Source organism: Mastigoproctus giganteus, chromosome 3, assembly GCF_048544385.1.
Source record: "Mastigoproctus giganteus isolate SK-2022 chromosome 3, ASM4854438v1, whole genome shotgun sequence".
NCBI lineage: Eukaryota > Metazoa > Arthropoda > Arachnida > Uropygi > Thelyphonidae > Mastigoproctus > Mastigoproctus giganteus.
In genome coordinates this window covers 85,288,687-85,316,612 of record NC_143577.1, presented here as the reverse complement: position 1 = coordinate 85,316,612, position 27,926 = coordinate 85,288,687, and the positions used below count along the sequence as shown (strand labels likewise).

The window sequence follows — 27,926 nt, the reverse complement described above, 5'->3', positions numbered from 1 at the left end:
ACTTTTGCCACATATCAAAGCGCCAACGATCGCAACCGAAGTGTTATAAATCCCCTCCAGAGAGTGCTAGCATCGCTGCTACGAGAATATTACCGATGAGCTAATTCGAGCTTCTAGCAAAAGTAAGGTAAAACTCGATTATAACCCAGACCGCATCTCGTGACTGATTTCTTTAATAGTAATAATAAATTCGTGGTCGACACGCTACGACGCCCCCCCCCCCCTTTACTTTTCGTGTACGCGATCATCTTCTAAAAAGGCACGCGCACGCGCCTCTATTGTTTTTATTACTCGGTCACGTGTTGCCAGCGAAGTAGTGACAGATATTTCGTAATACGGTTTTCTTTTGTCGTTGGCCCACGTGCCATTCGATATCACCATGTGTGTGGTCTTGCCGACAAGCTGCCCGAACCTCTGTTCGAACCATTTATCACCACTCTGCTTGCGCCGCAACTTTTCGCATTGCAAAATGCTGCGTTGGGTATTTAATGACCCCACGCTAATATTCGGGTATTGCTAATGCGAACAATCTGTTTGTCTGTCAAACTGTTTCCAAGCAAACTCATGCGACAGCATTTCTAAATTATGCAACATCGCTGGCATAAAATTAAGTATTATTACGCTTATCAACGTTTGTCTGATATACGAAGGAACTCTTTTTTTTTTTTTTTCTATCATAGCTAATTAAATAGTTGTATGCCGGTTTAATTAAGACATTCCCCGAAGCATTCAGCAGTAATTGTTGGATAATCAATATACAACGAATGATTATTTAAGAGCTTGCGCTGTTTTATATCTCTCAGCACGCTAAATAACCTCGTTCCACGATTTCCCTTTTTTTTTTTTATATTCATAAAATAAAAATTTAAGTGCGCGAGTTAGCTAATCCTGTTTGGCTTTAATTAAGACTTATTAAAAGCTAGTTTTTTTTTTTGAAAGAGGGGATTTTTAACACTGCAAATTGCCACGCGATTATCAATATTTCTGGTTTTTAAAACTGTTCAGCAGGAAGTGAAAAAAAAAGCAATAAAAATGACAGATGTGTTTTGTTTTTTTTGCTAGAGAACATATTTCGCTGCGTCCTTCTGCCAGATATTTGTTTTATGAGTGGAGGGGCATGGGACTATTAATGGAAGATTTGTCCTTGAATCCAGACACGCTACCCATGAAAAATACCATGTAAAAAAAGATGAAAAAAAAAATAAAAATAAATAAATTAAAAATAGTATTTGGTTAGTAATTAGTGTCTAATACTAGCATCGATGGCTCGACAATTTGGACACATCCGTATTACTCGTCTTGGTAATGATAGATGGGATAATTATTTTATTCTTTGTTGGTTATTTGTGCTTCTTTGGAAGAACCTTAAGTAATTAGCCAAGAATGATTTAAAGAATTTATTTATGCATGGGTAATGCATAATGGAAGACTTGCCCTTGAATCCAGACATGTTACCCATGAAAAATACCACGTAAGAAAAAATATAATGATATACGTATAAAATAAACCAATATCCCAGTAAGGAGGAATATACATTCATGTAAAATTCCAAAAAAAAAATGGGGAGAGGGATAAAGCGGATGAACTTGATATGACCCTATTTAGCTTGGTAAGAAACCATAAATATCCATACCAACTCTGAGTAAACGGACAGCAAGAAATTCACCCATCCATCGTCCCTCCCCACTCTATACTAGATAATTGAAGAAATAGGTCACTTCAGTTGGGTGTGTGGTCTCGTGTATCCTGGAGGACACCGACATTTCATGTTTTTCAAAGCTGACATCCCCACCCATAATTTTTCACCGAAATTTTGTTGTTCATTGAGTGTGCGGTGACTGTAGAATCGATTCGCATAACCTGAATTTTTCAATGAGGTTTTATACCTTTTGTGCCATCATCTACATATAGGTGTACCGATATGAAGTTTTAAAAAAGAATAAAAACTTTTATTGGAGTTCTCATATAATAACTTGAGCAGGTCGTGTGTTTTGCGAGCTTTGGTTGCTTGAACATTACTTGGCTTTCGTACAAAATTGGGTCTTTAATGAGCATTCAAATGTTGATTAATTAATGTACAGTTTCTACAAGCAGAGTTCGAATTCTCAGCAATAAATTAATCGTACTTTGTGCGTTTTATTTTGTAATTAGACTTGACTGAACGTAAGGTTTCATTCACAAATTCTAGAGGAACTGCGTGACGCGATCGACTCCGGGAAAGCAGTGCCAAGTTTAACCTTTCTTGGCAATGATTAATAACTATTATGGGTGATTGCATGACCCATCATGTTGCTCAGCATGATCGCTCTTTGTCGTTGTAAACAACCTAAAAATATGTACACCTCCTTGGCACAGAACACATGTCGTGCGTTTATTTCCCTTCCCCTTAGCTGTCCTTGGCACACTTCTAGGCCATGGGAGGTGTGTCTTAGGAGAAACTCACCCTTCCTGTGCCCGGTAGCTCCTGTACGTCTTTATTTTTCCATCTTATACGATAAGTGTAAGATAGAGAAAATAACTTTGACCACAAACCAATCTACTTTTCGCTTAAAGGCTTGGTTATCCATGAACTGTGTTCTAAATTAGGTTGAAGTTATCTCTGCGCGTCGTGCAGAATCGTTTTAATTGAACAGTGTGTCCATAGATCATCCAAAATCCAAAGGTCACGCGACAACAACGGTATGAGTGTCATCGCTATCTCATCTAGGTTTTGCTCTAAATGCTTACAGCGAAGAAAGGTCGGAATTTCGAATATTTTGGCAGAGATTGTCTAGACGAGATGCATTTAAATATGACAACATTTTATTAATTTATATTTATCTACCACTAGCTGCGTTTATTAGAATATAAACTCGAGCTTCCTTCATTGTGTGAACGCTGCAAAATTAAAATATTTAATAACGGTTTGTTAATATTAACAGGATTGGAATAATTATTAATATTTATTGAGTAATGGTTTTTGTCATTGATTCCAGGGAATCATTATCTTAGGCCATATCGCATCATCTGTACGAGGTACAAAAACATTTCCATTTATAGGCCACTGAAAGTTAATTGAACATCATTAGGCCACCCCACTCCCCTCTTCGTCATTAGGCCATCGGTATCAGTCATTCCTTACTTACATGTCGGCTGCTCTTTACTTAGAGTAGAGTTAATGAATTTATTCACTTAACTACAGACATTAGCGAATCATCATGGCTTAACCCTAAACGAAAGTAGATATTCCACATGAGACCATGCATCGTTGAGGACACTTCTTTTTATTATACTCATCATTTAGCAGTGGGTGGCAATAGCCACAGTCAAAGTCCATTAAATATCAGTTGGTCGTGGGAGTGAAGCCACTCATCTCGTGCCCACGAATTCCATTAAGTTGTCCACATTTTAACGCAACATCATTAACACTTACATTTTACCTTTTCTCTCGTGATACTTTCACATCTTTTAGTCAGATGTGAATTTCGCCCACTTGTCTTGAATAGCCACGGACTAGTCCTTTCTCGACAAAGTATGGTTTCGATAAGTTCTTAATAACAGGTCATTTGCATAATCCTTGTTTGCATTAAAGTCTTTATAATATGCGAAATTATAGTACGGTAAATAAAGTATTTGAGCAAACCATCTCTACTGGTGTTTTTCATTTTGTGCTCCTGAAATTTGGATTAAAATGTTAGATTTAAAATGCATTTAAAAAGATACTCATCCCTTCCTTCTCGTAATTCCAGAGTCACGCTTACAACCAGCAGGGCCTTGGAAAGAGATGGGGAGTCACTGATGGCTGTAAAATAGTTTAACAAAAAAAGAGGACCCAGACCCAACGATGCACCTAAGTCCCCAAATAGCATTGCATGGTCCTGACCACCAATTTATAATTTTTTGGACTTTTGTTTATTTATTCTATTCACAAATTACGTAGCCCATTTTTTTTTCTTTGTTTTTAACACCCTCAGCAGCCGGTTTGATTCCTTCCCTCATTAATACGTAACGAAATACTCCAGACAGTTCATTAATGTTTTATGAAAAACCTGTTACATAACATTCTTGCTAGCAGCCCCTTCTCCCACCCAAAACCCGTCATAACATTTTATCCGAACTCCCCACCACTCCTTGCCTTACTTAATTTGTGAATGACATCAGATACGTGACGTAATGCACTGTCTTCGTCAGCGTCCATCAACAGCAAAAAAAAAAAAAAAAAAAGAAAAACTGACGCATCACGTGTTTATTTTATTTATTGTTATTTTAACAAAAGAGATTCCACACTTTGAACTGGCAAATATTTCCAATAGAAATGTATTCTCATACGCCCTCAAATCCAGAAACAAATCACGATGAACATCTCAGGAGTCAACGGACCATTCACCAGTTTATTGAACAACTTCGATTGGTGGTAAGAACGAGGAAAGTCGGGATACTTCGATTTCCGGAAAACGTGTTAAAGCTGCCCCTACGCAACCAATTACTAACAGCAAGGAGTCACCAAGGGCCGGTGTGCAGACACCCTCGCACCTTTCCAAACGTACGATTCTCCCAAATTGCGAAGTTCCCTCAAACGTCATGTTCTGCAACTGTTAGCACTCACTTTCGCGTGAGGGCGCAGTGCTCGCCGGGAGCTTTCAACATCTGGCGTGAGGTTTCCAAACGCACTGTGAGTAACGTGAGCGGTCGGGAGTAGTAAGGCCGCGGGCGGTCTGCGGAAGGCAGTGGTTCGTCGGGGAAAAAAAGGGAGCCATGGGACGGCGTAATAATTCCACGGAGCGGGCGACGTTCACGGAGTGACAATAATGGGAGATCCGAAGACGGTACTGGAGGGATGTGTGAAGTATCGGGATAAGAAAAAGGTAAAAAGAAGTTCCTTATTTCTCTGTAGCGTCCGTAGCCGGAAATTTCATCGCGCTTTTGGATGCTCGGAGTTTTACTTAACCGTGGCGCTTCTGTTCTCTTCCAGTGGAAGTCGAGATGGGGAGTCGTCAGCAAGCTGTCGCCTGTGGCAGGTGTGTGCGTGTATACATTTATTTTTTTTTTCTGCTCATTTGTTTGTATAAAAGATGTGTCAGTTAAAGATTTTTCCATAAAATTGTCATTCAGACTGAAAAATACTTAATTTCATACGCTAGTTGAATTCCTTAATGCTGCTGACATTTACTGTTGATTTTCACCAATGTTCGTGTGTTCGGGGAGGTTATAGTAACCTCTCCCCCAATTTCCGAGTTGCTCAACAAAACCTGATTTAAATTTAATGCGTAACTTCACAAACGTACGTCAACCAGGTCTTAATTAGTTTTTATTATTCCCCACTATAAGCGTGGACGATCTACAAATCTTAACGAATCCTTAGTGGAAGACTAAGGTTATATTAAGTTCCTACTTGATGATCTCATTTATGTTCATAATTCCAGATACTAGGCTTATGCGTCAGACCAATTGTGTACTATTGTTTTTATTTTGTAACATTATACCAACAGCCATTTAAAACTTTCCATGACATTGAAAACCTCTCACAGACAACGTACTAACAAATGTTATCCGTGGTACAACCACAACGGAAACCACATCTGCAATATTGGGCCTCAAGGCTAACCGTACTGGAGTAACTCATTGTTTGTGATAGATAGGGAACGTTGTGTCCCACCGTGAATATAAGGTTGTATCAGATTAATTACTATTATTCCCCCGCCCAAAAACACCGATATGGTACCAGAAGCGTGCGTGGTCGTCTAGCTATGATTCAGCAACTTCCTGATACCCGTTGGAATTTTCTGGTTACGTCAATGATAGTTTCTGTATTGTCCACTTACTGTAGCCGATTAGATTTGTAAGGTACAATAATTCATTGTGTTCTGGGATCAAGTATTTTCTTAGATAATCTCATTGACGTCGTGTTGAAGATTTAAAATAATTGAACTGCCATTTTAAGTTTCAGTTTCGATTAGCATGTAAATGTTGCTGTTATCATATTACGCAAATATAACCCGCAATTCGAACTTATGATTTTGTGTTCCACGTGCTCGTCGCTTGCGTGTTAGTCGAGAACTTCCGTGCTTCACCTCAAGTACTGGGCTTGAAATATGGCTTTCTGATTTTCCTCACGATCTCTATAGCTACTCGTCATGCGCGTAATTCAAATTCTTCTATCAAAAGGTGCTTGGTTTAATGTTAGATTTGCCATTTAATATTTATATTAAGTTTAACTCACCTTCGTTGCTTTAAAATCGAATTTAAACAGCAATTGCAAAGTACACATACACCAAAAAAGAATTGGGGGCGGTTTTGAAGGAATAGCATTAATAAATATTGTTTGGGCATTGCTTTCAAAACGCAAGAACGAGTTTGCTCTTTTTAAATCATGCCATGTGTATATTAATTATTGGTTTATGTCTAATTATTACTTTGTGATTATTTATTTACATTTTTTAAACGGAAACAGCGTTAAACAAACCTAAAGACTATAAAGCACTCCTTTTTATTTCATCTGGCATTAAACCAATTCCTTCTGCGTGTGTATAAAACAAGAATTTTAAAAATACTTTTTCCATGTAATATCTTGAAGCTGTTTATACACTTTAGCACCAATAACAAGAGACACCGTTGTATACACAGCAGAGTGAAGAAGTACTTTACAAAGCAATCAATGACTTCAGTGGATACGAATCTTCATGGTACATAAAGCTTTCTGAACACATTTAGATGGTAAATGTAATATTCTTCCTTCACACACATAAAAGTAGAGAGAGGCTAAGAAGAATAATTAATTAACAAAGCATTGTACGATCGTTTCATTGAGAGATTCGGCAAGTAAACAGGTTAAACAACCCATGAAGGAGTTGAGATGCTAATTAGGCTGCGTTTACCAGTATCACATTTTCTTACATGCCGAAATGGAAACGGATAACTTTGCATGCTCGCAAAGAGAGACCCCCTCAGGTACGAAGCACTTTATTGATTTTTCTGCCTTTTCCACTCTACCGCCTCAAAATGCAGCCTCTTGGAATAACTTTTGCCAACAACTTATTTAAATATTTCTTTAGCTTTTCTTGGTAATTTTTTCCTTTTCTGTTTTTCACCTATTAGAACAATTTTATAAACTTCACTGTTGAGAGTATTGTGATCTTAATTGCTGTAATTTATTACTTCAGTTAACCGAAGTACTGCCTCAAAGTATACAACTCAAATTCACAAGAATCAAACACTTATTTGTTGTCTTGATAAGGGCTGTAGCGTTAAAACTCCTTGCCGATTTGGAAGAGCAATTCTATAGAACTGCTTCTCCAAATCGTCACGGCCTAACCTTTGATCTCCAGCGTTTCGTGTGGCTCCATCGACATACCCAGATACTGTAACATTCGCTTCGCCTTTTAAATTGCAAATTATAGTGACTAATGTGTTGAATAATCCACAAGACCTCCATCACAAGAAAAAGTTACATATCGAATGGAAGAATAACTCCAAAACACATTGAATATTTCTTAATTTTCCAGTATTTGCTAGATCTTAAAGGACCTCTATTATGCTCATCAATAGATACTTCTTACGCTAGGCTGTTTCTGCATGAATAACTATTAAGTCTATCAATCTGCTGTGGATTTATTCCATCTCCCTGTAGGCTCATCTAATGTAATTAAATAGGATATTGAAATTAAACGTAATTCAATGATGAGACTCCACCATTAGAGTATTAATAATTAATAGATCTCTTCCTCGCGCTTCTAATAACTGAGTCTAATCAAAGGGAGTGGTGTAATTATCGATGCACTGCACAGTACTTAACAGTAGATAATTGGTTTTTCATCTAAATTGTGCACCTTAATGATCAAAGAAAGTTGATTGCCCTTTTTTCGGGATTCGTATAAGAAAATATGGAAACAAAGCGAGTTTTCCTTCATTGATATTCAACAGTGGGAGGTATCGATATGTTTAGATTAACAGAGTATCGTAGTTTCCAACAGTTTGTAATTAGTTGTATAGATGGAAAATGGTGATCACAAGGCGAACACTCCATGCCTTCGCTGCCTCATCCGCTCTTTGCTACAAACGCGATATGCCGACCTTAGGGTCGGTATCTCTATGTTCATATGGTCGAGTAGTTGATTAATAATAATCGGATGCGGAAGAAGCTAACGTGGGTCACTGGATTTCAGTGGTAATAATTTGTCACCTGTGAGTTATCGTCTGTTGCGAGTATGGCGCTGCTAATTCGAAGTGGGGATTTTCCTCGCAGGTATCGCAGATGCGGACTGAGCATCCAAGATGATAAATATGGATTAGAGTAGCGGATCGTATGAGGGGGAGGAACTAGTGGGTGTACCCATTCTACCATCAATTAGTGTCGCCCAGCAGATAGTAATAACACTCGGCAAGGCTAAATATTAATACTTTGGAAACAAAGTTTGGAATACCAAATAAGTGTCTGAATATTTCATAATGGTATTCACGATGCCTTCGCTTCCGCTACGCTTAAAGAAACCATAATGAATACGTATGCAGTCGGGCTGTTGTCTAGAGTGATGCGCGCTTGCACGGAAGGGGTTCATTAAGCAGTCATCACCATGGCTGACTATTATTTCGCTGTTCCAACAGTACGTAAATTCAACAACGTTATCTTTATGTATATCTGGCGAAAGAAGCATCTGGTTGGGAAGAGGACTATTCAGTAATTCGACAAGTTAAAAGAGATGGGGGGTTTTCCCCGCCGAACGATAATATTTTAAGATTATATGCGTTGCACAGTCTAGAACAATAGTTGTCAGTGTTCTTCGTGGAAATAAATAGTTCTTAGCAATTTGGACTGCAATGCTGGAAATACGTGAAGTTGTACATTTATCTCTCGGCCACTTGTTGAAGTACATTTCTGGATAGAACGAGATTTTTCGAAGAACAGATCGCTGTTTTATTTTCTGTTTAATTTTAGCAGTTCAAGTTTTTCTTAACTTGCTTCGCCTAACCGGGGATTTTTTGAAGTTGGAACTGTCTTCAGCCAGATTCTTTTGTTTTTTTGACTGTTATTGGTTTTCATTATTTAATTTAAAAATATATATTTTTCCGTTAATGTCTTACTGTCTACTTTATAACTAAATCCGTCTTTAGTAAATAAGTTTACCTTCTGCTACTCTCCTACCTGTTTGGAATGGTTCAATTTGAAATTCCGTTATTGATGGGAGGGACTTCTCCATTTTCAAGGAGAGTTCTGACAAAGGTGTAGTGTCCCCGAAGTTTTCTTTTATTTCGAGAATTCATGAACAAATATTAGAAACACTGAAGCGATTTACAATGTACATGTACAATACACAGGCTTAGTCAAGAAAAACCAAGAGCGCAAGGATGACCAAATATGGCCGTCACCAATTCAGTAGGAGCTGGTGGCACTAAAGAGGACATGCTATCTGATCAGTGTTTGTACGTTTGAAAACAGTGCAGGATGTGATCCACCCAAGTGGACCTTTTAGAAAGAAAAAAAAAGGGTTAGCTTCTATAAGCAACGTTTTTCTAAAACACCTTTTGGACAATTTCAAACATGTTTATAATATAAAACATTTACGCAACGGACAGTAATCAGGTCGGGTTCTTATTCAATAAGCTAATTTCAAAATTAAAAAAATCGAAATAAGCATAATAAATAAAAACCCGAAGATTCTCTACATTTCCAACTGACACGTCCGGATCATCGACTCTTTTATGCACTAACAGATTTATCCGAAGCCTTAAGGGGGAAGAGGAGGAGGATTGTTCCAAGGCTCTTATGAAGGAAACGCTGTGAAGGAACACGGCGAATTGTAACTTAGCCCACCAGTGTTTTCACGGAATCTTCTTGTGCGGTCGCCATTTTGGTCATGTGCTGCCATCTATCTGTGAAAGTATGCTGCAAACACTGCGAACTATAAGCGAAACCACATTTTCGTATCTTGTGTACTTTTTCAAACTGACTTTTGTCCCTCTGATTAAAAAGGGACAAAAAACTTTTTTTTTTTAATATTCATAGAGATTATTTTAACAGTATAATTAATAAATTATCTAGTTCATTATAAAAACGATAAAGCAAAAACTACAGTACATTAATAGTCAAATTAAAAGAAAACAAAACATTTTTGGGTGCCTCTTCCTCACCCTGTGGAAGAGTTCAATGTCTCACCAATAAATTTTTGTTTTAAAATGTGTGCATGTTCCTCATACATTTTCCACAGTTAATACTTTTTGTCCCCATTGCCTTTCTTTTCGGGAGTAAAATAATTCTCTCAACACGCTTCAGCTGTCAATTTCTGAAAATAATATAGATTTAGAAAAGTGTACATTATTTTCAGATTTTTGTTTTGAATTTCCATTTTGATTCAAATATATTACTTCTTTCTTTCGGTGCTTTCTTTTTATTTCCCCTCTACTTTGATTGGCCAGAAACTTCCTATTTTTTAAAGGAAAGTTTCTACCTGTTTTTTTGTTTTTTTTATTTCGATTCCGAGATGTACTTGCATTCTTTATCTTGCAAACTTTTTCGTTCTGTTGCACGAAGAAATGAGAGCATTTGGAAGGAAGGAAATTATTCGTTGAACTATCTGGAAATGGTGAACTGATGAGACATTTTTAAAGTGCCCGAAAGATGATTCTGCAATTGAAAAATGGCCAGGAATGACCAAGATGAAATAATTGATTCCTGTCCGCTATACTCCAGACTGTGGGACTCCTTCTAATACAGCCTCTTTCGAAGTTTTCCATGAAAGGTATCCCGACTGGCATTTTGTTATAATTTCGTCAACGTGCATTTACTTCTTGATGAAAACAAAATTTTAAAGGTGGGGAAAAAAAACTACCATAAAACGTGCACGTGTGGTATGGCTTAGGACGCGAAGAGTCAATTTTACCCAATTTTCGTCTTCTATTTCAACCACTTATAATGTCGTCCAAAATTACTAAAGGTTTACCAGCAGCTGTTATACTTCTAACTTTATTAGTAAATTAATTTCATTAATGTCGTATGAATTTAACCCGTTCTTATTCACCTGCTACAAGCAACTAATAATAGGTTAAAACTAAATAATGAATTATTAGTTTTTCCATATATTATTCATTTTGTTCATTTCTAAACTACGTGATAGTTTAGAAAACAAAACAATTAATTCTAAATACTGCGTTTTTCATCCCATTGGCAACCAGCGCAGTATTTTCATTGCAGTTTATAAAATATTTAGTCAGAAATGAGCGAGCATAAAAACATCAAACATAAAAAGGCAATTGAATAACGGCGCCAATACGAAGTACAATCTCTACGCACCCCACCTCGACTCCTCGTGCTGAGAATACGAGTATTAATTAATGATGAAAGCAGTAAACCTCTATTCCCCGATAAGAGCGGTCCCTGTTCACTGAAATGTCAGAGGGGAGGAGACAGAGGCCAATCCATACGTGCTTATCCATCGCTCTCTAGGTATTGGTCCACCAAGTGAGTTCCGTGTGTGGATTAGCGTCGATTAAAATGAAGTCAGGGCCAATACCACCTACAAAAGGGCGAGCATAAAAGCTCAAGGATCTCGCCCTCAGTATCTATGACTCGTTAGTTCTCGTTCACGAAGATGGCGACGCCTGCTCACATCACGAAGTCATTGCCTCCATGTCTATCCCTCTGCATGAGCTTCAGAGTTTGTTGACTCTCCCTTCTACTCCAGAAAAAAGGTCAAGAATCGGTTTATAGTCAGAATCGTGATTCTTGAGTGAACAATACCCACCCATTGTAGTCTTACGATAGATTGTATTTCTTATAGGCTGTTTTGCGTTGAGGTTAAGCAGATGCAGATTATGGGTCATTTTACATAAAGTACCCTTTCTTGCATCCTTCTATACATTCAGTTTCTCACAACTTAGTTTTCTTGCCACCACGTTAACTATAGATACAAATTCTGTCTGATTACCGCAACATCAAAGTCTAGAAAGATAACACTTTCATGCATTTATTCGTTATATCCATCCAAGTGCGATATCAGAATAGAAGGAACCCCATCTGCAGGAGAATCATCTGCCAGATGTTTCCACGGCAAGGATAAATGTGATAATTATTTCTGCTATGCTTATTCATTTCATTTTTTGTTACTATTTTACGAATAAAAGGCTGATTCATATTCAACAGGAGTAACTGATATTTGTTTTTGATTTTTCCGGGATACAAGGCAAAAGAAACGCTCAACATCTGATACTCCCTCAGAATAAAAATACCTCGTCTACTTCAGCATATACAAATGGTAAACAAGCAAATCTTTGCCCATCTAACTAAACAAAATATTTTATCTTCCATATTTGGCTTACCTCTAGGAAAAAGGAGAAAGGGGACAGTGTTGTCTTCCCTGTCCCCTATAGAATAGTATATTTTTGTTGTATTTCCTCATATTCTTCATAATGTCTACGATGTTCGAAGGTCATAGTGCGCATTGACAAATGACTGATATCGCTTCCAACATTCAAACCTCTTTGAAACTCCACAAGCTTCGTATTTTTATTTGTACCAGATACATTTGATATCTGTGATGTTCCCTTTGGCACTTTTATGGTTGCTTCTACTTTGCATACTGGCAGTTAGCCCTAACCTACTTCATTACTGCCAGTGAGGCGTCCGATTACTTTTGAGAGTGCAGTGTAGTCTTTATTGCGTTTACGACAATATGAGTATATCGGTCCTATAGCGTCTTCACTCCAGGACAGGTCTTGTGACACATTTTGCGTTTCCTATAATTGTCTTCAGATTCTTGGAGCACGGTGTTCATTCAAAAATCGGCCAAAGTGCGATACCGCGTCCGACTTTTCAATATGATTTTGAACCTTGCACGGGTTTGACCCGTTTATATTCTTTCTGTCGTCAGAAAATCGTTTAACCGATGTCATTTGTGTATTTACAAGTGCCGTATACGTCTGTGAGATATTGACTGTTTGCATCCTAAGGGAGAAATGAAGAGAATCGATTTTTTTACATCTTTAAAGGGACATTTATGTGAATTCGGTTCATCTTTTGCACTTATAGTATATTGTGATTTTTATGCATTTATTTTAACTAATTACTCAAGAAATAGTCGCTTAACCTTTTGAAAACCAGAAAAAACTAGCTCGATCTGGAAAATTGAGAAAGGAGTGCTGCAAACCTAGGATTGGAATTACCTTTTTTTGTTAAAAAAATCGTTAAGTATGTCCCAAGATCACTTAACTATATATATATTATAATTTCCATCCACTGCTCGCTAATCACACTATGGCTAGCTTTAAGAATGTTCCATGGAAAATATTCAAATTCTTTCAACGATGCTGGAATCTGTGGCTCATATCCATATAATTTATTTTGTCTGTAGAAATCTGTACGCGGGTTGATTTCTACATTGCGGAGCCTGAAAAATACATCCTGTCTTCGCCTGAGATCGACTAACTACAGCTTCGATTGAAGACTTTAGAAATTCCTCCAGTGATCGAAGAGAATCGCACCTCAACCTTTCCGAAAGAGTGACAGACGACGATGCATCGTGCCGACTAAGCTGCCACCGAGAACGAATAACCGTGGAGAGAGAATTGGCTGGAAGAACTTGGGGCACGAATTTTATAACTGAAAAGAATGGAATTGCTCATCAGAACGATTAATTGACAGGCGAGCCATGCCAAAGTGGCCGGTGAGCAGATATTGGAAAAGATATCTGTTCAGGGAAAAACACAACCAACATAACAGGTTGAGTTTCCAATAATGGTTTGCCTATTTCACCAACACAACTTGTGTGAATGAATTCGGAAAATATCCTTAACCCTACTCTGAAAATGAATAAACAGATATTCGGATAGATTCACAATATGGCAGAGAAAATAAAATGAAGAGGTCTCAGGTTCGATTCCAGTCCTTTACCGGAGGACCTCTCTTCATTGATTTTTTTTTTTTTTTTAATTCTGGATGTAATAGATGGTAGTGTAAGATTTCTCATCCTATATTCATGCAAACCTGCTTTTGAATATACTCAATTTAGACACAATATGCGACGCCTCGTGGCTTTAATTTCCTCTGTGTCTACCATAAACTTCCTCACCCAACGTGTTCGAAAATTCACTTGTCCTGTAGTTCTCCAGTTCAATTTATACTTCTCTGTTCAATCTGACGTTTTATTTTCTTTGGAAACAAACTCTAGCTGTAAACTTCATTCTGTTTCATGCTCCAACACCTCAGTTTTGAGAGTAAGACAAAATTATAAGGAAAGAGCGAGGAACAGTGCATGGCAGAGGCTGGGCTGGTATTTCGCGAGATAATAAATCCACAGCTGCTTCCTTTAGCTTTTCTCTTCTGTGTAATGTGAATTATGGTTATTTGCTTAGTAATACGTTACGTTTAGCGAAATGCTACCATCGGATGTTTTCCATCTGACTGTCACATTCTCAGAAATATTGCACGTGTAGGTGTGGTCTCTTGGCACGCTCTTCCTGGCACTGAAGTTTGTATTGCCGTTCCGCTTTTAAACTTTTTTTTGTTTTGTTTTTATTATTGCTGGACGGGTTTAAGTTTGAACCGAGGCTTTAGAATAGGCGGATGTGGTAATCCCAATGTCGGAGGAGGGAGCACGTGTTTGGTAAATACGCAGGCACTGAAATAGTGCTGAAATGAAAACGTTGTTTTATGCGCCGTATAGTAACCGACCTGGCGCTACAGCCGAATTATCTGCGGTTGGTATTTGAGATGGAAAGTGTTTCATTAATTAAAACGAAATGGATTTGTTTACGAAGAAAACTAGAATATCCACTTTAAATGAATGGTTTATGACAACTGGCTGTTGGTGTGCTGTGGCAATATAAGGGAAAGGATAGGAGCAAAGGTCCAGATGTCGCCAGGTGCCACCATCAGCAATTCGAATTATGAAACAAGGAGAGAGAAACTTGGAGATGAAGAAGAATTCATGGCTTCGTATAAAGAATTCTGACTCAATCAAAAGTGTCACTATTCTAGATAATACAGTTTTGATAAATTCTACATCTGCTGATGCATATGAGATTCCCCTATAATTCACATTTAACAGCTCGGCGAGTGTGAGCGCAATAAGTCATTAAAATTAGCAATTAATTATACATCTCAGGTACGTTTACTTTTAAAAACTCGCACATAGTCTGCTTCCATCTTGAAAATATACAGGAATCACTCGCCAAACTGGGGTATATTTTACCAAAAAATTAATCTCAGATCGCGAGAGTACGGTTCCATAAAAGTGGGCGGTTGGGATGACATAATAAATAAAATATATGAAAAAAAGTAGTAAACTTCACCTTCGATTTTCATAAAAACAATAAAGTCTATAAATCCTTTTATCTTCTGTTCCAGTGTAATTATTTTGCGTGCTCTTTTTACACGTTCGCTTTCAGCACTTAGAAAAGCCATAATGGTTAGTTTATAACAAACACAGATATCTTCCGAAAAAAAAGGAAAAAGAATGATGTAAAGAAACAGAACCAACGTAATAGTTTCAGTAACCACTAATGAGCATATATATCCATTATCTGGGTCATTCTTAAGCTCTACAGCAAATTATCTTCTTGCTTAAGACAGACGACGACACCTTCCTCGGCTTGTTTCGAGCATGTGGTTGAATTCTCTAAATTTTTTCAGTGACCTCATCAGGGAATTACGACGTGTCTTTTCCGAAACTTACAGCGACTGCGCAAGACCGCTCGCATTGATCCGTGTCTGTTAGGGTGGTGAGCTTTGGCGAAATACCGGCTGCTCTCTCCAGCGTGGGAACAACGGTCTGTCTGGGAGTCCAACTAGGGGGTGTTCCTCCAATATGTCCCCTTATGTTTTTATGTTGCCTTTCTCTCTCTCTCTAGTCTCCCACTTTTTCATTTGCGGGAGTTCAGAACTGATGCTATGCACTAACACACGAGGCCCACTTCGAATGCTTAAGAATTGCATAAATGTGAAGAAACAAAGCTCCCACATGAATTGTGAATTACCGAATAATAATCTTTAACAGGTAGCGCTGAAATTGTATAATAATCTTATTTTTTTTTTATTCGTAGTGGCGTTCTCAGACTAAACAGAGAACGTAATATTTTGCTTTAGATGGAAAGAAATCAATTTTTATAAAGCTGCTAAAGCAGAAATAATCTGTCCCACACAGCTATAAAAACCTGAAACCAGTTTGGAAGAGGGACGATACGTTGTCCGAAGTGTTACCACGTCATGGCACAGGCTATATCTGTTTAGAGGCCTGAAGATTGGGTTCAGTAGAACCTTGAAACGTCTAACCTGTATCGAGTGAAGATTGATGTGGTAACACTCCAATAACCATCTTAAAAATTCTCACGCGCTGAAACAGTTCTGTTCCCATTTGCCGTCTAACATGAAAACAGTTTTGAATCCGTCGATGAATGGAGGAATCGTAGAATGAATCCAGGTTCAACCGTAAATATCGCATTGGACTATTGTTCTTCGATGCAACTGGCATAGATTAATTGAAATGGGCTTTATTCTATGGTGAAGTGAGAGTGGTGAAAACCATGGACCTTTTAAATAGAGGTCCATGAAAAAGGTATCTTTTGCAGTCTACGTTTCTCATTGAGACAGATGTGATTTCCGAAGATCTACTGTAATTCTCTTCCGAGAATTACAATAACTTGAGTTTTCAACCACTGATTTATGTTTCTTCTGATCACAACAATCTCGCTGTGATCAACCCGTGTCATTACTCTGATGATACTATGACCCTTGGTGAAGGTATGGCTCTCCGAGATCTTTTTCTGCTGTCTCCTTGAACTATCTCCCGCAATCGGGATATCGCATTTGGGTAGACATTCAAGGCCATTACTACCTCTATCTGTGATTAGTTCGCTTCCATCCTGTTGACCGCTCTACAATGCAATCAATCACTCCTCCGGTATCTTAGTAGCACTGGACCACCACACGCTACTGTGACATACTTAGTATACGTACACAGTCGAACTAAACGACATTGGTTAGCCTGCCCTATTTAAAACCTTCCAAGTTTGCATCTTATCAGTACGATAGGATGCAAACTTGGTTTCTAAATTTCTCAACAAACTCGATCTAAGGACGCGGAGTGGTCGAGTGTAAAGTAACTTCAGTCTCTGAGCCACAATAATAAATTGTAGTCTCCAGGTTCGACTTCTCTTTTCACTGGTTAGCTTTGAACAGTTGTGACTAAAAGCCGCCTGCCAACCTAACATACACAAACACGCACTGAGCCGTGGGAAGAAGGCATTGAGCGAACTTCTCTTTTCATTACTCCGAAAAGTTTCTCCTCTCAGTGGTTGGCTCAAGTCGCACTTGTTTAATAAGATATCCCGCTCACTTAAGAGATGGAGTTCCTGAAGCAAAGGAAGGAGTCGCGTGTCACGACTTTGGGGACCACATGTTGCTTTGATCTGTCCACAAAACGGACATCTTTCCCAGGGGATTTAATTTTCACTTTCTTTCCACTAAGTAGATGATCTTTTTCTTGGTTGACAGTGTGGGGTGCTAGAAAAGATCTCCGGTTCTGTCTGCAGTTATGCGTGCAGGTCTCCATTCATCTTTTAATTCTGTGGCGTCACTAATGGAGGGAGGGACTACATGTACGGTTTTTGGTGCTTTGTAACATCCGGGTTTTTCGATACGGCAGATGTGAAGTAGAGCGAAATGATTCTTCTTAGAGATTTAAGACTTTTTTTTTTTTCAGTTTCCCGAACTTGTCCATCAAATTCTTCACTTTTCATCCGTATTCTGATTAAAACTTTCGGGATATATTTATTAAGCTCAATGTGGTGGCAGCAATTTTTCACCAAAAATGTACAAGAGCATGAACATCAGCTAAGTATTTCATAGTTCAACAGGTTGAACTTATTCAAAGGGCCGATATTATCAGCTTCAATAGAATTTTGTGTCAAAAGGCAAAAATTTGTACTGAAAGCGCGCGCACACATTTTAAAAACCACCTTGCCCCCCCTTCAGATTTTCAAGTTCGAAATACACTTAAAGATGCAATTTGGTTTGTCATCAAACGTCATTCGTAATTCGGTTCCCTCTTCACCAAACACTTCTTTTTCCGATGAGATAAAAGTGTGTAGCGTATGGACGGTACCCCCATATTTGGGGAACGTTTCATTTCAAAACTGTACTGAGATTCGTCTTATTTTACTGGCTCCTCTCTCGAGAGATAGAGAAGCAACAAAGAGAAACTAAGAAAATTAAAAAAAAAAAGGAAAGATACGCTTGAAAAGTAGCCAAGTGGTCAGTGCAAGAGCACAGTGCTATCGTGTTTTGAGTTGATCGTGATTCATTGCTGAATTCGATAATGATAATAATATTGTCAAAATGATTAGTTCTGAATTTCTCTGCCCTATGGGTAGTGTCAAAATTTAAACGCAATTTAACATTTAAAACACGGAAGAAGTTAAGAAAGCATAGATAACACGTGAGATATATACTTATGAGTCAAAACATTATGACCACTTACCTAACAGCATGTTGTGCCGCCTTTAGCCGTAATAATCACTTTCATTTGAAGTGGCACAACTCCAAGAGACGGCGGAAGGTGCCCCCCAATATCTTGGTCCTGCTGGACACAAGAAGTCCAGAATTTCGGCAACTGAGCGAGGTACTATCGAATATTCGACGGGATTGATGTCGGGTGGGGGGATGAATTTGGTAGTCCGAGGGAAACACAAAGTGCTTGAACATAATCCTCCAACCATTCCTGCACAATACAGACCTTGCGACACGGAACGTTGTCTTGTTGAAAGAATCCAGTACCACGGTCTGGATACACGGTCATCGATTTCGGCAAAACTTGGTCCGAAACAATGCCAACGTAGGATGTGTTCATTGTAGATGAGGGAAACTAGTGATGTCCATGAAAACATTTTCCAAACATGATATCACTGCAGCCGGCCTGCTTTCTTGCAATCATGCAGTCTGGTTGGAGCTGTTCACCTGTTCGCTGTTGAATAGGCGCCCGTCCATTAGCATGATGGACCTGGAACCATTATTCATCACACTAGGCGACTAGTTTTCTAGTCGTCCAACGACCAGAAATGATGATTTCGTGCCCACTACAGGCAGAGGTTTGATGATTGTCGATCAACGTGTAGGCACGATCAGGCCACCTACTCTGTAGGCCTATTCAAAAGAGCGTCTGTTGGATAGTGTGCTCAGAAGCGTTTCTCTGAGTGCCCTGGTTGTAGTCTACCGTTAATTGAGGGATTGTGGGCCGTCTGTTGTCCCGGCCAGCACATGCCAACCGCCATTCACCTTGACTTTTAACCTGTGGTAGTCTTCCCGGCTCGTCACCTTGGGTGGTTGTGTGGAGTACTTTTCAGACCATTCCAGCTACAGTTTCACTACGGTGGCCCTCGAAGAGCCGACCATGCCTGAGGCTGCTTCTAAAATGCTGATCACCGCCTTTTTAACATCTCAAATCATTCCCCGTTCGAATTACGTCAGGTCCTTTTCTTTCCCTATTGCACGCGCTTCGTACTGACGATTTGACAGGCACTACCTGTGCCATCACCGTATATGCTTCGCTGGTCGGTGACGTCACTTCTAGTTGGTATGGGACGCTTCCACTCTTGGTAACAGGGATGGTCATAATGTTTTGGCTCATTAGTGTAAAATGAAAGCTAAAGATTCGAATGGCACGCAAAAGAAGATAAGAGTCTGGTAGAAAGAAAAGGAGGGTAATAAAACAATTTGGTAGATTTAAAGTATATTTGTGTGTTCAGGCTGAAAATTTAACATGCGTTTTTCTCTTTTAAAAGTTTTTTTAAAGTTTCATAATAGATAAGCTATGCTATTTCAGATTACTGTTATAATTATTGGAAACTTAACTTAAAGCGAACGCTATAAAAATTGTCTTTATTATTTCCTAACACGAAAAGATCAGTTCCCGCAGCCCTCATTCGCTCACTGATCGCTTTCCCACGATTCTAATTATATTCCAATTACAGCATCCCCCTAAACAATGCCTTCAAGAGGCCAGACATCTGGAAGAAAAAACTCAGTTCAAGGTTCATTAAGTCTACGAAATAAGAAGGCAATTTGCGTGCTGCGAACGCACCCTAATTAAAAGTGTAACGGAACTGTCTGTCTCCCGAAGATGAAGATTACCGAGTGACCGTGACGTCTCCTCCTTCTCATCCTTCTCCACTACCACGGCTCTCCGTCTTCCTTCTTTCCCTGTAGCCAAAGATAAGTAACACGATAAAGCATGAAGAAATACGGAGTGCTGTTGTTGGTCACGAGGGAGTGATGCAGCAGACAAGAACACCAAAATAAGTCGAGATGCTATCTGTTCAGCATCAGTTTTCACTTAACTACCAATCTGTGTCAGGAGGTCATCGGTTACACAAAAACATAAGGCCTTGTTTCCGTGTAGCCACCAATTGAAAGACTCCCTCTGTCTGCACTGGAGAGGTCTGCAAACGCTGGTTTTTCTAAAGAAGTTAATGTTCCTTATCAGATCTCGCAAAAACCTAAGGTGGTATCGCTCTCTTAACACCGACATGGCGACAATGTGACACACGAAGAACAGCACAACAGAATTCTTGAATTCATTTTAATCTTTAATCAACAGAACTCTTATCATCAGCGAGAATTTAAGATCCAAATCCATTGGATCTGGTTGGAAATGGATTTGGTTAGCGTATAGATCTCTGTTGCTCTAACCAGAACTATCAGGATTCAGTTTCCCTCAGTGTCCCGGGATTTCCCACAACATAATAACTTCGTTTATTGGTTTTCCGTTGAATATATCGGCGAGTTCTCTTTAGAATTTGGTACTCTGCCAACTCTACTCAGAAAACATAATAGGGGCTGCCATTAAGTAAGTCACATTCCTTAATATTAGGGTTGCAGTCTTCATAGGCATACCTGACAGCAGTTTATGAATGAATTTCCTGGAAGAAAAGACATAAAAAGGGGAAAAATTAAGAGCTTTTTTCTTATCTAAAGACAAAAAAAATGCTGTTTCTGCTTGCTTTCTTTCTTTCTTTCATGAAACTATTCAGTCGTGTCTAGGAAACTAAGATAATGTCACGAACATGCTAAAGATATGTATGGGAGGCATCACTTTCACCGTGCAGATGCCACGCCTCACGGACCTTAGCCTTAAGAATGAACTAAGTCTTAAGTCATGCGGAAATGTGTTTTTTCAAAGAGAAGCGGTTTTTTCCCCTGTGCGCAACTATACTTAGAAAACACAGGACTACAACGCTTCTTTCATATTTCTTCGAATTGGGTCAGTGAATTTTTTTTCTTAAAATATGAGCAAAAAAAGAGAATTCGACCAGAAGAGAGTAAACAATACTCGTCGTTTCTAGAACCTGATCTTACGATCAAGGTTGACGAGAATTATCTCAATTTTTTTTCTATAAATAATTACGAACATTTCTAACAGCGTTGAAACCAAGTCCGAGCATCGAGTTTTAATTAATTTGTTCGGATAATTTATATCTACTAACTAATGGGCATTTGTATTTGAGCTGTAATCACTTCAAGGATTACTAGGAAGGATTGGGGTATTAGGGTAGTGCACTATCTCTTCTTTATGACTGTGTTTTCCTTTCTATTGTTTCTTATGGTATCTCAGCGTGGATAGACTGTATTAATTTAAATACAGTGTATATATATATATATAAAACTGTATTCCACTTAGACGATGATCTTCTGAGATGGCTCGAGTTTGTAGAACTCCACTGATGCGCTACAGATTGTCACAAGAAAAATGCCAATTGACCTCTTTCTGATTTACAGAGTAATGACTTTCAACATTCGGCGTGGAACTCCTTTTATTATTCGTAATCTTGCGTTGGATTTGGCTAATGATCCTAAGAAAAGGCCAAGCGAACCTTAGGTATCTTAAAGACTCCTTGGAATCATAAATGGACTAACTCAAATAAAGATAAAATAACTCGTAGGTTCTTTCCCTCTGTTGTTGATGTTCCGCCAGAAAAATGGTTTGTGCCTAATCTACAAATTATGTTTTTATTAACTGGTCATGGCTTTTTTGCAAAGCTAAATCAGCTGGGTGTTTCGGAAAGGTCTTAATGTCGCTGCACCGCTCTGGAGACATGGAGTCCTGTTTTATATTATTGTCACGAGTACTTGGATCTCAAAAATGAATTTTTATTCTCTAGTCCTAATCTTGCTCACCTGACCGAGGGCGATGAGGCTCAATTAATTAAGACTGAAGAAGATTTTCAGGCTTTTGAAAAATTTTCCAAGATTTTATTCCATAGAAGATTAGTGCCGCTTGAACAGTGGTAGGCTTATAGACTATTGACATTAATTCTTTGTGACAGATGCTGAAATAAACTGTGTAATTGACATTGTAGTTAATGATCACCATGTTCCTTTGTAAACAGGATAATCGTATTGGACAATTCATGTAGTTACTTGTGACCATATTGTTATGTCTTCGTCTCATGTTGACTTCGCAAGATCAGCTGCTCCTTGTGTCACGTTTGGTCTTATTCATCTACCCCAGGGGCTCACATCTGGTGAGTATGGGCTTGGCACACCCAGGGTCCTGATAGAAGAATCATCATTCTTCTCTTTCTTGGTGATTCCCTTCTACTTCTCTCTCTCTCTCTCTCTCTCAGGGTAACTCAGTTTTTTTTGGCTGGTGCAGCATAAGTCTCAGGCTTCGTTGCACCATATGGCTAATAATAATAATAATAGAGTACATGCATCTGAGATATCAGGTCAAGGAGATGTAGCATATGCAAAAAGTAACGACCATCCTGATCATCGTATCGACCACCGATATGGTGCCAAAGATCCTGGCACCATATCGCTGTACAGGGGGTGAACCTTGTGTTAATAAACTGATAGCAAATAAAAAAAAAATCCTACATAGCAGCCTAACAGCAATAGGTCTCCCAGAGAACACCTACAAGGAACTCCAGAAAGTCGCAATTTTGAATACCTGTAGGATAGTCAGAGAGTTCCTCGACCAACAGTAACACCAGACAATGCAACCACCCTGTGTTGTACTTGGTAGAAGTACCAGTCACGGAGTGGAATCCCCCAATCAGGAAGAAATAATATAAGAGCAACAATAATAATAATAATAATGTCATATGGCTTTGTGGTTCCTTGTACCACAATTTATATTTCTAAATCTAATATGTGATGTTGTTTGGACATCTTATATATTGATTTCACTTTATGACATTGTAATTCATATGACTTTGAATCTCTATGTAATAAAATATGTATGTATATAGCGGATTTGCCAGTTTATGGCTAGCAGCCGTTTATTAATGGTATTCACTTCACTTTTATTTGAAATTTTGTTAATGAAATTCAAAGACCCGGATCTAAACCTTTTATTTATAAATCGCTGATTAGTATTCAGAAAAATAATATTAGTGATAAACTATCGCACGGTTCCTTTTTTATACTCAATGACTGTATTTTCAATGGGTTTTACGTTAATATTTCCATCTGTTCCCAGCCAGAATTTAAATCACTCGCATTAAAACCGATTCCTTGACATAGGCTTTAACAGGGGGTGCATTCTTTAGCGGGTTTTTTTTTATTAGCGGTCGTGTTGAAGGTACCATATTGTTGTTACTGTGTTGACGTTGAAAAAATCTGCTCCACATAGCGACCCTTAATGCATAATAACCACGATCGATAAATGCATTTATTAAAATGTCACTATGTCAAACTACCCCATCGACCAGCTTCTCCGGATCCATCATCTACGGCTTTGTATCGGTGTAGCGTATGTCGGCTGCTCATGTGTCTCACACTTCAGTAATTTAAATTAACAAACCGTGTAGTGGTGATCTGTGTTATTAAATAATCTCTTCGAATGGAATCGGTGGCGGCCATAGTGGCGTCCACTTAATATGACTTGGTTGTGCGGGCTGACTCATGCTTCAGCTGGAGTTGTTCGTAACACTCGCGCAGCAGAGGACCGGCTCTGTGGCAGTGGTATACGCGAGGAGGGGTAGCCTTCTGACGTGTTAAGGGTCAAGGTGTCTCCAAGGTACGTACCGCTGTTGACAGCGCTCCCATATTGACATGGAAATGATGGCGAGGAGCAGCGGGAGAGTAAGACACCTTTGTGCGAATGGGGAGGGGTTCCCCTCCCGCGCGCGGTTCTGCTGCGAGGCTGAAAAGAAATGCGTCGAATGGACGCAGTGTTGAATAAACGGGACCCTTGAAAAGCGGTGCGGAAGGTCGGATTAAGATATGGAGTGCGAGGTACAGAAGCCGAGAAAGAGGTTGTAATTGAGAGATACGGAATGCATTGAATCTTTGAGAGTGGCGCGGTTTGTTTAGAGATGTCAGGTCGAGAGCGGTTGCGTGAAAAGAATAAAGAATCGATTTTTTTATATAGTAATTCAGCTGTAGGTATAAGAAGATGCGGGAATGAGCTTGTAATGGGCATTTCTCTCCTTAAGTGTCATGTGATCTATTTGTGGTTTCGTTTTATGGAGCGGTCAATGGCGTTTAAGGTTGCCGACAGGAAATATCGAACGATGCGATTGTGGTTCGTGCACTGCTCTACGAATTCGTGTCTCAGAAAATGGAAAAGAATAATTGATATTTATTTACTGGTGAACTGGTATGTTCAATCTCGTTTGAGGATTATATATCCGATTGAAAATTTCCATTTTTGCCTCATGAATTGCAGAAATGACTTCTGCATCGGGGATATTTAATTTTTCTATTATAAGTATAGGTGCTGCCCTCTGATGTGTATTGTAGCAAACATAGCAGACGACTAATACGATTAAATTTAGAAATATTATTTCAAAATAAAATATAATTAAATGCATTAATTGTAGCAGGGATAAGGGCCTACCTTGTCATGCCTTCAGCGTCCCCCTACCGTGATTGAAGGATGGTTCATGTAGTTGAGTGTTAAGCGGACTAGATAGTCTAGTGGGTGTTTTTTTTTTTTGAGGGATAACTAAGCTGGTAAATTATGCATTTCATTTTAATGTTTTCGACCCGTTTCTACCCCTTGGTCTTCACCTGCCTGATGCGCTCCTCAATGAAATCACATCTTTTATGAACACCTTGAATGTACACGAGTTCTATTGATTAGTATTAAGAAATAATAATACTTCATTGGAAATATCTCTGTTTTAAAAAAAAATGATATGTGGGATATCCCTCCAAAAATTTCAGGGAGGACTATATTTAAGTTTCATATTTTTCTTCTTGAAATTATAGTTTTTCGAGAGTGATAAAACGAGAAAGATTTATCAAAAAATTACCCACACATTCAAGACTTATGAAATCCAAGGAATAAACATTGATTAATGACAACAGCATCATTGATCATTTTTAAGATGACATCGCTGTAAATATGATGCAGGCTTATAGCTGTTCTCTTAAGAACCACAAAAACTCGCAGTTATTTAAGTTGTCCTTGTAAAATATGTTCAATATATTATTCTCCAATTTCTTTTCACCATCATTTTTCTAGAATATCAAGAAACCTTTTAATGAAATGAAATCGGCGTGGGGTGGAAAGAGGCATGACCACAGTTTTAAAAACAGGTTCGTGATATGTAAAATTTGCGCTCAGCTGCTTTCTGTGGAATATACCAGGTTCAGTAGACCATCACCTGCTGATGCATCTTGGTTTTAAAAAAAATAATTAGTTAACGTGAAAACTAAAACACGAAACCAAATAATTAGTATCGGAAAGCTCTATTTAGAAATCTGTATAATGCAATTTCAATATTAAGTACAGTATTCAAATTCATAGATTCCTATGAATATCAACTCTCATATGAATCATAATTATTCGTGTCCTGTTAAGAATTCTAAAGCATCCATCCGAAAGCAATTCCTTTTTTCCAAACAAATTTTAACTTCCAAATGGGGAGCGCCTTTCATCACAAAAAAAATCAATTTGACTATAATTATCCAACAGTTCAACTAAAAGTGTAAATTTTTATTAATTCAGCAATACTGCAATCGAAAATCTTGAGTTCTTCTGAATTTTTCTGATTATCTGAATTTTTATTAATTGTATTATAAAATAAGGTATCCATGGGCACCCCTCTCTCCAGAGAAAAGTTTTTCTCCTTTTTTCAACCAAGTTCCTCGCAATATGCACGAAAGTTGATGCGTTCTTATGTCCGTCAGCCTATTGTAATGAATTTTGCTATTACACCTTGTATTATTCCAAATTTTGAAGCTAAATATTCATCGTATTATGCTAATTGTGCAATCTGTGAACGACGATAGTCCTACAAAGTAATCTGATTAAAGGATATGCGTCAAATATCTCTACGAGATTAGTGATTTTGGGCATGCGCACTTAAGCGAAACCAGGTTACCAATGTAAATTACCCTGCAGCCATCTAGATATTCAGACAAGAGCACAGATGGTTCCCGGAAGATGCGATTTGTCTATTTGATTGATCCACAGCACACGGAATCAGAAGTTCTCCATGGTTACCGCACCTGTGACCAAAATTGTCTTTGTGCGTGTGTGTTTGTGCGTGCTTGTCGCTCCTCAAGACATAAACATGACACTGGATGCTACCAACAAAACCCGAATTCCTTCTGCGTGTTCGAATCCTGATTTACACGTAAATGGAGTTTCCGGCTGGTGGCAGGGAGCCGGCTCGTGCCCTCGGTTATTACCAGAGGTACGAGCAAGTGCCGCTCTGAATAGGGAAAAAGAAGAAAGAGAAGCATTAGCAACTGTGGATGTTGGGTCTGGGCTTGTTCCGGGGTATTGTCAGATGGTGCCAGGGGTTAAGGCGATCTCAAGGGGGAAAAAAGAAGCAAGAAAAAGCTATGCGAAATATATTCTTCCTGCAAACATATTTTATAGTTTTTTTTTTCTTTGATACAGGAAGGAAACATTTGGAGAACTCGTTTAGATTCTATTCTTTGATTGAACTGAAAGATTTTTGCTTGTATTCTAATGTCGCACGTATCTAAAGCGAAAAATCGGAAACTTGGTCGAATTGCTCTTACCTGTAAGCATACAATTCGGCAACTACTTATCGATCGGGAATAGATGTGTATGCTTGAAGTTCCCTAAAATACTTAACTTTTAAATATTTACTATTTCATAATTAACATCAATAATTTAAGAATTCTGTATTCATAATTCAGCACAATTTTAAGTATTTCTCGAGTCAGTATGTTAAAGGGACCCGAATTTCGCCTAAAAGTCTGTTACCCTAGTTTTAACGGAGAAAGAGTCTATACGCAGTTGAAGGTCATTCGTCAGCTGCCGTTTTCTCTCTCATTCCGAATGCCTTTCACTTATTAATTCGTAGGGCTGACTGCTTACTAAGCAACAAGTTTCTTAGACAAAGAGTTTGCTGATGAGAGGAGGCAGAATTATACCATGAAAGAGTCATGGAATAATATCGGTATTAGCCGTACGTTGCAAGAAATCCCTAGGCTTTTACTGCACCCACAAAAAGAAAAAAAGAAAAATAAAATAAACCACCTATTTGACTCCCCTCACGCAGATATCTGTCCAGCTGAGCTTTGAATTTCCCCAAGCTTTGCCCAATGAGACAACTTGTTTCAGTAATTAACAATTCTGTCTAAAAGAAAACTTCCCGGAATTCAGTCTTAACCTTTCACCCCACCCTGTAATTTTAATTTATGAGACCTAGTTCCGGAATAACTTATAACATTCAAAATTCTACCCTCATTCATTTTACGTCCACGCTTTCTCAATAAAAATCTCCTCTAAGGTGTTCGGCTGTCAAGTCTGCATCCCATTCGAAGGAAGTGTCCATCTGTGTCCAAGTGTTTGGCACTGAACCAAAAATAATCAAAAATATCAAGTGTGGTCTTACAATCGCCTTATACAGAGGTTTTATGACCATCCACTATCGCTATAGCAAATATTGGAATAAATCTTGGATAGGACACCATGGTCCCACCTTGTTGCTCGAAGAACTTAATTCTAACCGTATTGTAACTCCCAAATAACTAG

General features: G+C 38.5%; 1 protein-coding gene across 1 annotated transcript in view; it reads left to right on the top strand.

The window, feature by feature from the left end:
• The first annotated feature begins 4,669 nt into the window (after window positions 1-4,669).
• Window positions 4,670-27,926, top strand: part of LOC150088123 (uncharacterized) — a 146,150-nt gene continuing 122,893 nt past the window's right edge. Inside the window, exons 1-2 of the mRNA XM_090369342.1 lie at window positions 4,670-4,844; window positions 4,952-4,997. Of these exons, the coding sequence (XP_090225468.1) occupies window positions 4,788-4,844; window positions 4,952-4,997 (103 nt within the window). The 5' untranslated portion in view covers window positions 4,670-4,787. The remainder of the gene's footprint in view (window positions 4,845-4,951; window positions 4,998-27,926) is intronic.